We start from the raw sequence: 14,032 nt of genomic DNA, 5'->3' as shown, positions 1-14,032 counted from the left end.
CGGGATTTGCCCAAGAGGCGGACGCCCACATGTAACGTTAAAACAAGACAGGGTTATCTCCCGTTCTCACTTGCTTCGACGCCATCTACCAGCTTTAACTTATGCCAGACAGACAGCTTGAACCCGCCACAGACCCCAGTCACCACCCACGATGCATCAACAGCACATCTCGGTGCCGGCGTCCAGAATTTTGGTGTGTTTTCTTTTGGATTTGAGTGGAGAAAAGCCTAAAGTGGACAGGATGCAGGCCTTCCAGGAAACCAAAGAGCATATGCATGGTGCTGAGAAACATAGCACCATAACCCTGGCAAACATAAGCGTCAAGCCCATGGTCTGCACTGGGAATCACTAGGCCAGGGGAGTCTCTCGGTATGAAGGTCCAAGAGACCACACACATATTATTTTTAGAATGAGTCTTCCAAACCTGTTTGAGATTCAATTAAAGTAATAGACCTCACAGACTACATAAAGAGATGGGTGGTGTCAAATCGTTGTCTTGGTCCATTCTTACACTTGTTAAAGGGAGATAAGCTCTGGTAAATTTGCAGTCCTAGTAAGTTTACATCCATCTGTTCAAACACCACTTTGGGCAAGTATTCCCACTGTAATATGTACAGAGAAATGCTGTGAATGGTACAATTCCCAGTGAATCATCTGGACAAACAGGATTTCCTTGTATGTCTGTCTAACTGCAGATGACTACCTTAACTACACATAATAATGTTGTTACCTAAACTGAAAACTGGTGCTAGACATTGGGACACTGTGTTTCTTTAACAGAGAAGTGCCAGACAGTGGGACACTGTCCTTTAACAGGGAAGTGTCAGACAGAAGGACACCATCCCCCTTTGACAGTGAGTCGGTGAGTATGGTGTTTAGCAATAGTCCAGCAATATCACAAAGGGGGACACCAGAAACAGACTTCACACATTGCTCCCATGCGGGGAACAAACCCGGGCCTTCGGCATGACGAGTGAACACTTCAACCACTAGGCTACCCCACTGCTCCACCCCTCTTAAACAGACAGGCTGTCCTTTTTTAACAGAGAGGTGTTAGAGGGACACTGTCACTTTGAACAGAGGTGCAGTGCTAAAGAGTCGGACACTGTCCTTCATTAACAGAAAAGCAGTGCTAGAGAGTCGGACACTGTCCTTCCTTAACAGAGAAGCAGTGCTAGAGAGTCGGACACTGTCCCTATTTAATAGAGAATCAGTGCTAGAGAGTCGGACACTGTCCCTATTTAACAGAGAAGCAGTGCTAGAGAGTCGGACACTGTCCCTATTTAACAGAGAAGCAGTGCTAGAGAGTCGGACACTGTCCCTATTTAACAGAGAAGCAGTGCTAGAGAGTCGGACACTGTCCCTATTTAACAGAGAAGCAGTGCTAGAGAGTCGGACACTGTCCTTCATTAACAGAGAAGCAGTGCTAGAGAGTCGGACACTGTCCTTCCTTAACAGAGAAGCAGTGCCAGGGAGTCGGACACTGTCCCTATTTAACAGAGAAGCAGTGCTAGAGAGTCGGACACTGTCCTTCCTTAACAGAGAAGCAGTGCTAGAGAGTCGGACACTGTCCCTATTTAACAGAGAAGCAGTGCTAGAGAGTCGGACACTGTCCTTCCTTAACAGAGAAGCAGTGCTAGAGAGTCGGACACTGTCCCTATTTAACAGAGAATCAGTGCTAGAGAGTCGGACACTGTCCCTATTTAACAGAGAAGCAGTGCTAGAGAGTCGGACACTGTCCCTATTTAACAGAGAAGCAGTGCTAGAGAGTCGGACCCTGTCCCTAGTTAACAGAGAAGCAGTGCTAGAGAGTCGGACACTGTCCCTATTTAACAGAGAAGCAGTGCTAGAGAGTCGGACACTGTCCTTCATTAACAGAGAAGCAGTGCTAGAGAGTCGGACACTGTCCCTATTTAACAGAGAAGCAGTGCTAGAGAGTCGGACACTGTCCTTCATTAACAGAGAAGCAGTGCTAGAGAGTCGGACACTGTCCTTCCTTAACAGAGAAGCAGTGCCAGGGAGTCTGACACTGTCCCTATTTAACAGAGAAGCAGTGCTAGAGAGTCGGACACTGTCCTTCCTTAACAGAGAAGCAGTGCTAGAGAGTCGGACACTGTCCCTATTTAGCAGAGAATCAGTGCTAGAGAGTCGGACACTGTCCCTATTTAACAGAGAAGCAGTGCTAGAGAGTCGGACACTGTCCCTATTTAACAGAGAAGCAGTGCTAGAGAGTCGGACCCTGTCCCTAGTTAACAGAGAAGCAGTGCTAGAGAGTCGGACACTGTCCCTATTTAACAGAGAAGCAGTGCTAGAGAGTCGGACACTGTCCTTCATTAACAGAGAAGCAGTGCTAGAGAGTCGGACACTGTCCTTCCTTAACAGAGAAGCAGTGCCAGGGAGTCGGACACTGTCCCTATTTAACAGAGAAGCAGTGCTAGAGAGTCGGACACTGTCCTTCCTTAACAGAGAAGCAGTGCTAGAGAGTCGGACACTGTCCCTATTTAACAGAGAAGCAGTGCTAGAGAGTCGGACACTGTCCCTATTTAACAGAGAAGCAGTGCTAGAGAGTCGGACACTGTCCTTCCTTAACAGAGAAGCAGTGCTAGAGAGTCGGACACTGTCCCTATTTAACAGAGAATCAGTGCTAGAGAGTCGGACACTGTCCCTATTTAACAGAGAAGCAGTGCTAGAGAGTGGGACACTGTCCCTATTTAACAGAGGTGCAGTGCTAGAGAGTGGGACACTGTCCCTATTTAACAGAGGTGCAGTGCTAGAGAGTCGGACACTGTCCCTATTTAACAGAGAAGCAGTGCTAGAGAGTCGGACACTGTCCCTATTTAACAGAGAAGCAGTGCTAGAGAGTCGGACACTGTCCCTATTTAACAGAGAAGCAGTGCTAGAGAGTCGGACACTGTCCTTCCTTAACAGAGAAGCAGTGCTAGAGAGTTGGACACTGTCCTTCCTTAACAGAGAAGCAGTGCTAGAGAGTCGGACACTGTCCTTCCTTAACAGAAATGCAGTGCTAGGTAGCAGGCCACTGTCCCTATTTAACAGAGAAGCAGACAGAGATAAAAATCTCACAACTGATTTATTAAGGCCTTAAATATACACTCAACATTAAACTTGAAGACGCATTTATCTGTCACCTAAGCAGGAATTGTCTGATTACCCAGACTGCATTTTTTGTAAACAAATACATTTTTCTTACCCAGAAAATCAAAGAACATATGGGTTACCCTATTTGATAGACAGCCACCTAATTTAATATAGAATAATACTTATATGTCTTGACCTTATCCAATATCCCTGACAGCATTTCCATTCACCTCCAATCCATATATGATCAAGCAAAGGAAGAATTGTTCACAGACTCTTGTGTGAAGAAGACAGCAAGTTCAGCAAATTATACAACAGGTGCCATATTTATTCCAGCCATTTGTCGATAAATAATAGAGCTATATTTAATGTCTACAACAAAATGTTTCCCATATACTTTTTCATAAACATCTTGTTTTCATCAGCTAAAGTTGTCTTGAAAATATATCCTGTGACACCAGATGATTTTCAGTTAGGTTTCAGTCCATTCCGAACTGACACAATAAATCTCACAAAGTCCAATCCTCTCCTTGCATTTCAACATTAGGGGTACAAGATATCGTAATGTCCTGGTCGATATAGCAGGTGTATGGAGGGCCTGCTGCCTTCTGGGAAATCATGGTGATTGCAAGTTGGTCCCTCATTCCGATCCATGTACTCGACCCTGACCCCAACTCCAAGGGCAGAGGTCAAGGCTATGATATGGATATGGTCACTTTCCTTTCCCATTGGTTCCACTTCCTGTGAGATAAAGAAACAAAACGTATTAGACATATGAATATAGCTAAATGAAGTTAATTCTTTTGGGTGGTAGGGAGGGGAGAGCAACTATTTCTTCTGAATACTGGCCTGAAAGTGATCAGCCCAATCCATTTGGGTGCCTTGTATGACAAGTATAGTTTAATGGGATCTAGTCATACCATTCCTCCCCATGGGGGCACGCATATGAAAATGTTTTGGCACTATAAACATCTACATCAATTATTATAACTTTCTTAACATAAAACTATAAATCGAAACCAAAAATCTTAATATTTTCTTATTAATTAAAAATATTTCTACTTATTCTAATATTAACTTAGGCTTAAATAAGATTTACAACTGTATATCAAGATATTTATTTTTGGTTTGTATCATTTGTGTATAATTCTGTAGTTAAAAAGCACTAAATCTTACCATTATTTCCTGATCATTTTAGCAAAGAAAATATATCCTACCTGGCCACAGAATTCTTTCACAGTTCGGCCACCTTCAATGAAGTTGATGAAGAAGTCACTTTCCTTCTGTAGATGCCCTGACACCAGCAGCCTGAATGACAGCTTGACATGTGAATCAGTGTACACACAGACAGTTACATAGCAACCACCTGGATCACAGCTTGACATGTCAATCAGTGTACACACAGACAGTCACATAGCAACAACCTGCATCACAGCTTGACATGTGAATCGGTGTACACACAGTCACATATCAACAACCTGGATCACAGCATGACATGTGAATCAGTGTACACCCAGACAGTCACATAGCAACAACCTGCATCACAGCTTGACATGTGAATCAGTGTACACACAGTCACATAGTAACAACCTGGATCACAGCTTGACATGTGAATCAGTGTACACACAGACAGTCACATAGCAAAAAACTGAATGACAGCATGACATGTGAATCAGTGTACACACAGACAGTCACATAGCAGCAACCTGCATCACAGCTTGAAATGTGAATCAGTGTACACACAGTCACATAGTAACAACCTGGATCACAGCTTGACATGTGAATCAGTGTACACACAGACAGTCACATAGCAAAAACCTGAATGACAGCATGACATGTGAATCAGTGTACACACAGTCACATAGTAACAACCTCGATCACATGCTTGACATGTGAAACAGTGGACATGAAATGTTCTGAACAATTCCATTCGGGAATATATTTTTGCCTCTCCCCCTGAATATATAATTGTGTCCATAAATTTCCCTTGATTCCTGTGATGAATGGATGAATGTAACCCAAGATTTGATGAACAGAGGATTGCAACCCAAGATGTGATGAACAGAGGATTGCAACCCAAGATGTGATGAACAGAGGATTGCAACCCAAGATGTGATGAACCTTGATTCAAACCTACAATCTAAGGTTTTGGGCGAGCCGAAGGGATGTAACTCTCCACAGTAAATTGCGGCGCCCTTGACGACTCGGCCACCCATGGCCCCTAAGATTTGATAAAGAGATGATTGCAACCCAAGATAAAGTGGATTACCTTAAATACACAACAACGTAGTCAGACAGACCCTGGTCATTGAAGGAGGTCTCAAGGTCAGACAGTGGACATTTGCTCTCTACCTGTGTTATGATGTCCATAAACTGAAACATAAGTGTATATTACCATAGTTACAATACACAACAATACTGTGCTATGTGTCTCCTAACAGTGAGTGAATATGGTTTTACTCCACTTTTAGCAATATACCAGCAATATAACAGTGGGGGACACCAGAAATGGGCGTCACACATTGTACCCATATTGGAAATCGAACCCAGGTCTTCAGCGTGACGAACGAACGCTTTAACCACTAGGCTATCCGACCGCCCGGCTCCTAACAGTGGCTAACACCTAACTAAAGTCTTGTAACCAGATATCATACTTTCGTTTGGTTTGTTAGTTAGTTGTTTAACAATGCACTCAGCAATATTCCAGCCATAAGACGGTGGTCTGTAAATAACCAAGTAAGCGATCCATCCGATTAGTTAATCGCCTCATATGACAAGCATAGTCGCTTCTCACAACAAGCATGGCTTACTAAAGACCTATTCTCACCCGGATCTTCATGGGTCTGCTATGTCTGGTATATGTTTGGTGTGCATGGTATGTCTGTTATATCTGGTATGGCTGATGGGTACATGGTATGTCTGGATTATTATGGGTGAGGTGAGGTGAGGTAAAATGGGGTTTAACACATCACGTTCAAGATTATTGCACTTATATAGAGATGTGCATGCGTGGGTGAGTGAGTGTGTGGTGTGTAGTGGTGTGGTGTGTAGTGGCGTGGTGTGTAGTGGTGTGGTGTGGTGTGTAATGGTGTGGTGTGTAATGGTGTGGTGTGTAATAGTGTGGTGTGTAATGGTGTGGTGTGTAGTGGTGTGGTGTGGTGTGTAATGGTGTGGTGTGTAATAGTGTGGTGTGTAATGGTGTGGTGTGTAATAGTGTGGTGTGTAATGGTGTGGTGTGTAATGGTGTGGTGTGTAGTGGTGTGGTGTGGTGTGGTGTGGTGTGGTGTGGTGTGTCTCAAAAACAGTATACTGACTCCAAGCCGACCAGGTTCTTGTTTTAGCCCCTTAATGTCAAGCGCCAGGCGGGTAACAAAAAGTACCATCTTTTAAATTCTTTTGGTGTGATGCAGTCAGGGATCGAACCCTGGACGTTCCGCTTTCCAGGCAGATGCTCTACCAGTAGACCACGGAGGCGGGCTGGTATTTATGGTATGGCTGATATGGCACCTCATACCATGCATACCGTGATATAAGACTTACATCATAAAGACAATCATGACAAATTAAATGGTATCTAGGCTACATCAATGCCACCAAATACGTCAGAATTATGAGTTATACTAAATATTGAAGGCATCAAGTTATAGTGTGAAACAAACTTACTGTTTCATGAAAATCTTCAATGGTAAACTGTGGAAAGCCAAGAGTGACTAACTCATCTTTACTCTTGCTGGCTATCTCTTTGAACCTGTAAATTGACAGCAGTATTCATGATTGCAAATATGCAAAGTTGAAAGGTTAATAGGCAGTTTAGTTTTTACACATTCGTAAAAAACAACTAATATTTTTGTGTTTTTTGTTTGTTGTTTAACGCCGCACTCAGCAATATTCCAGCTATAAGACAGCGGTCTGTGAATAATCGAGTCTGGACCAGACAATCCAGTGATTGACATCAAGAGCATCGGTCCATGTAATTGGGATGCATCAAGCAAATCAGCGAGTCTGACCACCCGATCCCGTTAGTCGCCTCTTACAACAAACATAGTCGCTTTTTACAGCAAGCACGGGTTGGTGAGGACCTATTCTACCCCGGATCTTCACGGGTCTGTAAACAAACTAAGGTGTGAATTCTTCATCATGTCTGTGCAACATCTACATGTTAAGGGACCCACCTTGTCATGTCTGTATCATCTGTGAGAAGCTTCTCCAGGTAGGAAAAACCAAATGCCCGGAAAAAGCAATTTCCATCCCCTCGTGTCTTCCTCACCTGTTTGTACCTTGACCGCATGTCCTGCAACAACCACACACAATAGTCAGCTCAGTCTGCTCGACAACATTGCCTTACATCATGTATATAACAACCTTCTCCATACAATTTCAATTTGGCACAGTTAAATCTACATGAAACAACACTGGCTTGAAATTGTCTATTTTTATACATAAATGTTCCTATGTTTTGTTCAACACTGAATGAATTTTTGTGTGTGTAAATAGTGAGTGAGTTTGGTTAATGCTGCATGTAACAGTATTACATCACAATGTGTCAGCTTAATGTGGAAGGCAAGCCCGAAATGATGCAGATCTCTGAAGTTTACCACTTTGGTGAACAATGGTTAAACTACGAGCATGGGTATGGTGCTGATAAACCTGGAATTTGAACCGGGATTTGAACCCACAATCACAGGTTTCTGGCGTGTCCAAGGGACACAACTCTGCACAATGAATTGTGGTGCCTTAGACAACTGGGCGACCTGTGCAATAGCATGCATGTAATTAAGTGTAATAAATGTAAAATATGTACACCCAAGGACCACTCGTAGCAACAGGGGTGAGGAAATTTATCAACATGTACACCCAAGGACCACTCGGAGCACCAGGGGTGAGGAAATATATCAACATGTACACCCAAGGACCACTCGTAGCAACAGGGGTGAAGAAATTTATCAACATGTACACCCAAGGACCACTCAGAGCACCAGGGGTGAGGAAATATATCAACATGTACACCCAAGGACCACTCGGAGCAACAGGGGTGAGGAAATATCAACATATACACCCAAGGACCACTTGTAGCACCAGGGATGAGGAAATAATCAACATGTACACCCGGAGCAACAGGGGTGAGGAAATATCAACATGTACACCAAAGGACCACTCGAAGCAACAGGGGTGAGGAAATATCAACATCTACACCCAAGGACCACTCAAGCAACAGGGGTGAGGAAATATATCAATATGTACACCCAAGGACCACTCAGAGCAACAGGGGTGAGGAAATATCAACATGTACACCCAAGGACCACTCCTAGCACCAGGGGTGAGGAAATATATCAACATGTACACCCAAGGACCACTCGGAGCAACAGGGGTGAGGAAATATATCAACATGTACACCCAAGGACCACTCCTAGCACCAGGGGTGAGGAAATATATCAACATGTACACCCAAGGACCACTCCTAGCACCAGGGGTGAGGAAATATATCAACATGTACACCCAAGGACCACTCCTAGCACCAGGGGTGAGGAAATATATCAACATGTACACCCAAGGACCACTCCTAGCACCAGGGGTGAGGAAATATATCAACATATACACCCAAGGACCACTCAGAGCAACAGGGGTGACACATAATTCAATTTATTCACACACACTTGGTCCAGGTAGACATACATATTAGGTTGCATTTTTCAATGTTTATACATATCTAACTCAGACCCTGTCAGGTTGCTATTTTCAGATATATTTTTACCACAAAGCTGACAAAACTTTCATCACATTTGTGTTGATTTCCAATACTTCCTGCACTTGATTATCAACATTAAACTCCACTTACATCCAACTTCTTGCGGTAAACCTCATCTTCCTGGGCATACTCCTCGATGAGTTCCTCCACACTCAGCTGTTCACTGACCAGCAACTGACTGTCTGTGATCTGTACATACACAATACATACACTCAGCTGTTTACTGACCAGCAACTGACTGACTGTGATCTGTACATACACAATACATACACTCAGCTGTTTACTGACTAGCAACTGACTGTCTGTGATCTGTACATACACAATACATACACTCAGCTGTTTACTGACCAGCAACTGACTGACTGTGATCTGTACATACACAATACATACACTCAGCTGTTTACTGACTAGCAACTGACTGTCTATGATCTGTACATACACAATACATACACTCAGCTGTTTACTGACCAGCAACTGACTGTCTATGATCTGTACATACACAATACATACACTCAGCTGTTTACTGACCAGTGACTGTCTGTGATCTGTACATACACAATACATATACTCAGCTGTTCACTGACTAGCAACTGACTGTCTGTGATCTGCACATACACAATACATATACTCAGCTGTTTATTGACCAGCAACTGACTGTCTGTGATCTGTACATACACAATACATACACTCAGCTGTTTACTGACCAGTGACTGTATGTGATCTGTACATACACAATACATATACTCAGCTGTTTACTGACCAGTGACTGTCTGTGATCTGTACATACACAATACATACACTCATCTGTGTACTGACCAGTGACTGTCTGTCATCTGTACATACACAATACATACACTCAGCTGTTTACTGGCCAGTGACTGTCTGTCATCTGTACATACACAATATGTACACTCATCTGTGTACTGACCAGTGACTGTCTGTGATCTGTACATACACAATACATACACTCAGCTGTTTACTGACCAGCAACTGACTGTCTGTCATCTGTACATACACAATACATATACTCAGCTGTTTACTGACCAGTGACTGTCTGTCATCTGTACATACACAATACATACACTCAGCTGTTTACTGACCAGCAACTGACTGTCTGTCATCTGTACATACACAATACATACACTCAGCTGTTCACTGACCAGAAACTGACTGTCTGTGACCTGTACATACACAATACATACACTCAGCTGTTTACTGACCAGTGACTGTCTGTGACCTGTACATACACAATACATACACTCAGCTGTTTACTGATCAGTGACTGTCTGTGATCTGAACATACACAATACATATACTCAGCTGTTTACTGACCAGCAACTGACTGTCTGTGATCTGTACATACACAATACATACACTCAGCTGTTTACTGACCAGTGACTGTCTGTGATCTGTACATACACAATATGTACACTCATCTGTGTACTGACCAGTGACTGTCTGTGATCTGAAGATACACAATATGTACACTCAGCTGTTTACTGACCAGTGACTGTATGTGATCTGTACATACACAGTACATACACTCATCTGTGTACTGACCAGTGACTGTCTGTGATCTGTACATACACAATACATACACTCATCTGTGTACTGACCAGTGACTGTGTGTGATCTGTACATACACAATACATACACTAATCTGTGTACTGACCAGTGACTGTCTGTGATCTGTACATACACAATACATACACTCATCTGTGTACTGACCAGTGACTGTATGTGATCTGTACATACACAATATGTACACTCATCTGTGTACTGACCAGTGACTAACGGTCTGTAATCTGTACATACACAATACAAATAACAGACCAATATTAAAAGGCCATATCTAGAACCATAATCAGTTGCACAGAACTTGTGCACACACAAAAAACATAAAAACATAAACAATAGGACAAAATAGCACTTTATAAAATTTATTCAAGTATTTGAAAAAATAATATTAATATGACATTGATTTTGACTGAATTATCGCCAATGGATCATTTGTTCTGATAAAGACACAGCATTTAGCTCATTTTGTAGCTTGACAGGTTACAATGAAAAACATAATCAGTGAATAAAAAAAAATAATTTAAAAATTTCATTTGTTTTATTGCACCACCTCACTGCACAATCACAGACTTTATATGGTAAACATGTAAACAATTGAACTCAAAATAGCAATAATTGTACTGGCTGACAATAACTTGAAGGCTGTTTTAAGCAGCACATTGATGCTACCATGTGTGAAATTGGTGGCGAAAACAAAACAACTGAAAACAGCATAATCTTTTGTGTATAATATACATCAGGGTTTTACCTTGCCCTACAAAACTAGGGTCCAGAGGACCCCCAATTACTAATTTTAAGGGAAATATGATGGTCCTGTAAAATAATGAAATGGTGTAGTGTACTGTACTATAAGATCTAATCATGACTTGAATTTCAGGAATTTAATATTTCTTGTCAAGAATTTGGTATGATGAACCTTGTTGTGCGGCCCTTTGAACACAAAGATATTTTTTTCTGCGCTCATTCTAATAACTTGAGCTGCTCTCACATGTATACTGTCACTGAATATTGTACTACCATTCTAGTGTGTACTGCCATTGTAATTGCTGTGCAGTCATTTGTATTGATTTGTAAACCTAGTTAATTTGTAATACAATTGTTGATTGTTAGGGATGTGTATTGACCTGGATTTTGTATTTCAATGTATTGCTATACCTTAACCAGTATTGCGATACGTATTGCAATATATTACCATACTTTAACCTGTAATGCAATACGTATTGCAATATATTGCCGATTTACATTTTCATGAGTTAATCAGAGTTATACCCTGTATTAATGTCAGATACCATCAGTAGGTGTCCCTTATTGATTAGTTATTTGAGACAATGTCAAATCATCTGCCATTTTGTATACCAGCAACGATCAAGGGGGATGATACGGTCACATGGTAGCTTAAATATACTTATCTATATTTCCCCTAATATATTGCTACATTTACAAACGTATCACAATACGAGTTGCTGAAGATTTGCACCACAATATACCGGTGTACCGGTAATACCGCACACCCTTATCGATTGAATACCACTTGTTGGTTGTTTGTTGGTTGTTTGTTGGTTTCACACTAAACTCTTTTACATACAGATTTCTGGGTTAACATATTGTTTCAATTTGGGAATCAACATGTAACAAGAGTGACAACCGCAAGTATGTAACAAAAAAAAGAGTAAAAAAATCTGTACTGAAGTACGTAAGTTAGTCCTGTTATTACACAGCTTGGTTATAAAAAGTGTTCAATGTATATCTTGTTTGATTCCATTCAGTGTTATTTACATTAATTTCACAGAAGTCGTGTGAGAACTGATTGGCAGCTTGTACCAACTCACTGTTCCTTGATTACCATGGTTACCGCTACTGATGCCTTGAAACAAACTTTAGTTGTCAGAGAATAGATATATGTACCATAAATGCCACACTTTGATTCAGAAAAATCATGTTTGCTATTATTTATGTTCTATTAAACGGTAAGACAGCAGGACGTCTTCATGTCAAGATCACTGTTAAATGGTCACACTGTTCCATACATAATAAATAACCAGTAACATTCCAAAGTGCAACTCTAAAGATTATTTTTTAATGTATTTTGTAAAAGCAGGATTAATAACATATCACAAAATATAAAGTTTCAGACATAATATTCTCTGTTTGATCATTGCATGAAACATTGTCTAAGTTATTCTAGAGGATATTCTATGACTGCATCACTGGTAGATCATGGGAGAAAATGTACAGCTGATTGCCAGTTCCTGAATATTTTATAAGACAATTATTTCAGATTATACAATAATAGGCCTAGCGTAACAGGATGTAATTGAAATTGTAAATCACTATGTCTAGTAATGTTTTGTCAATTAGTTAAACACTGACGTTAATTGTAATCAGTCGGACATATTAACCTGTGTATACAGATATCAGTCATCTAAAATAACCATAAATGATGACTGATGGTGATCGGAGTGCTGTATACATGGTATAATTTTCATTATTTCTGAGAGAACACATATATTGTTCAGTTCACCTACCCGCCCTAAAAATACAACCAACATCATGATACCAAATTAGAGATATAGATCAGATTATGATTAATTTGGTATATGTTCGGAAAAGAAACATGAGAAAAGAAGGAGAGTGAAACTGCTACAACTAAGCGATAAAATGTCTTACCTCCTTTTCAATATTTCTTTGCTGTGCCAGTGTTTCTTCATCATAATTTTTATCTGTAAATATTTGAGATGCCAACATAAAACCCGATGATTCATGTCAATGAAAGAGTGACAAGTATAGTCAACATGGTCAAGGACAATAATCTACTCATAGCAATCGATATCACAGTAATATGAGCAGTAGTGGGTTTAAACACTGATGCATTGGTGGATCATGATTTTTTACATCTCGATACAAGTGTCGATCATAATCGCACACTAATCAAAAAGTATCAACACTTATATTCTTTAATAAATGTTACACCAAACATTAATAATACTCGTGAATATGAGTAGTGTAAGCATAAATATGTTCATCCATTGCGACATACTGGACTCTGCCAACTATAAATCGTTACTGTGCCAGGTGTTTGGCCATCCTGTCTATGAAATAGATTGTTTACGCACCACAGATAAGAGCACGTGCAACTTAAAGCGTTGGTACAGTTTGATTGGAACAGGAGATCCAATGCCTAAAGAGTGTTGGATGTAATCCCATAAACGAGATCAGTGAAGTGTGTTCAGCAGGCGGAGGGTAATTAGCATCTCTCGATAAACCATACTTCATGATTCATTCGATATAATTTGCTTATATTGTGTTTTCTTGTCAAAAGACGCTGCTTAGCTACTGAGGTTATGATCGCCCCAAAAATGTAATCACGAACGATGAAACCAAACACTGAGGTTTCAAACAATACCAAGCAACGAATGTGACATCACATCACGGAAAACAAATACCACGTCTTTAAAGTCCCTATCCATTCACTTTCTTAAATCAGTCTAGTCGAATTCAGACAATATCAAGAAAAACAAATCTACCTGGATCGTACTTGAAACTTCCCTCCGCCATGGCATCGATGTTAGACATGCGTGAAATACAGCTTCCGCTTCCGTAGGGGATTTCCCA

General features: G+C 41.0%; 2 protein-coding genes across 2 annotated transcripts; one reads left to right on the top strand and one right to left on the bottom strand.

Moving 5' to 3' along the window:
- The first annotated feature begins 409 nt into the window (after nt 1-409).
- Nucleotides 410-3,103, top strand: LOC139443598 (uro-adherence factor A-like). The gene is made up of 2 exons (XM_071224560.1): nt 410-444; nt 1,081-3,103. The coding sequence occupies exons 1-2, from the start codon at nt 410-412 to the stop codon at nt 3,101-3,103; spliced, it is 2,058 nt and encodes a 685-aa protein (XP_071080661.1).
- On the bottom strand, nt 2,992-14,005 carry LOC139444261 (ubiquitin thioesterase OTUB1-like). Its single transcript, XM_071225184.1, has 8 exons — nt 13,945-14,005; nt 13,088-13,140; nt 8,933-9,031; nt 7,269-7,387; nt 6,760-6,844; nt 5,366-5,469; nt 4,314-4,404; nt 2,992-3,837 (listed from the first exon to the last, which is right to left on the bottom strand). The coding sequence occupies exons 1-8, from the start codon at nt 13,991-13,993 to the stop codon at nt 3,640-3,642; spliced, it is 798 nt and encodes a 265-aa protein (XP_071081285.1). The 5' UTR covers nt 13,994-14,005; the 3' UTR covers nt 2,992-3,639.
- Nucleotides 14,006-14,032: the final 27 nt, after the last annotated feature.

Source organism: Haliotis cracherodii, unplaced genomic scaffold, assembly GCF_022045235.1.
Source record: "Haliotis cracherodii isolate W230 unplaced genomic scaffold, xgHalCrac1.p SCAF_5, whole genome shotgun sequence".
NCBI classification, from domain to species: Eukaryota; Metazoa; Mollusca; class Gastropoda; order Lepetellida; family Haliotidae; genus Haliotis; species Haliotis cracherodii.
This window is presented reverse-complemented; position numbering and strand designations above follow the sequence as displayed.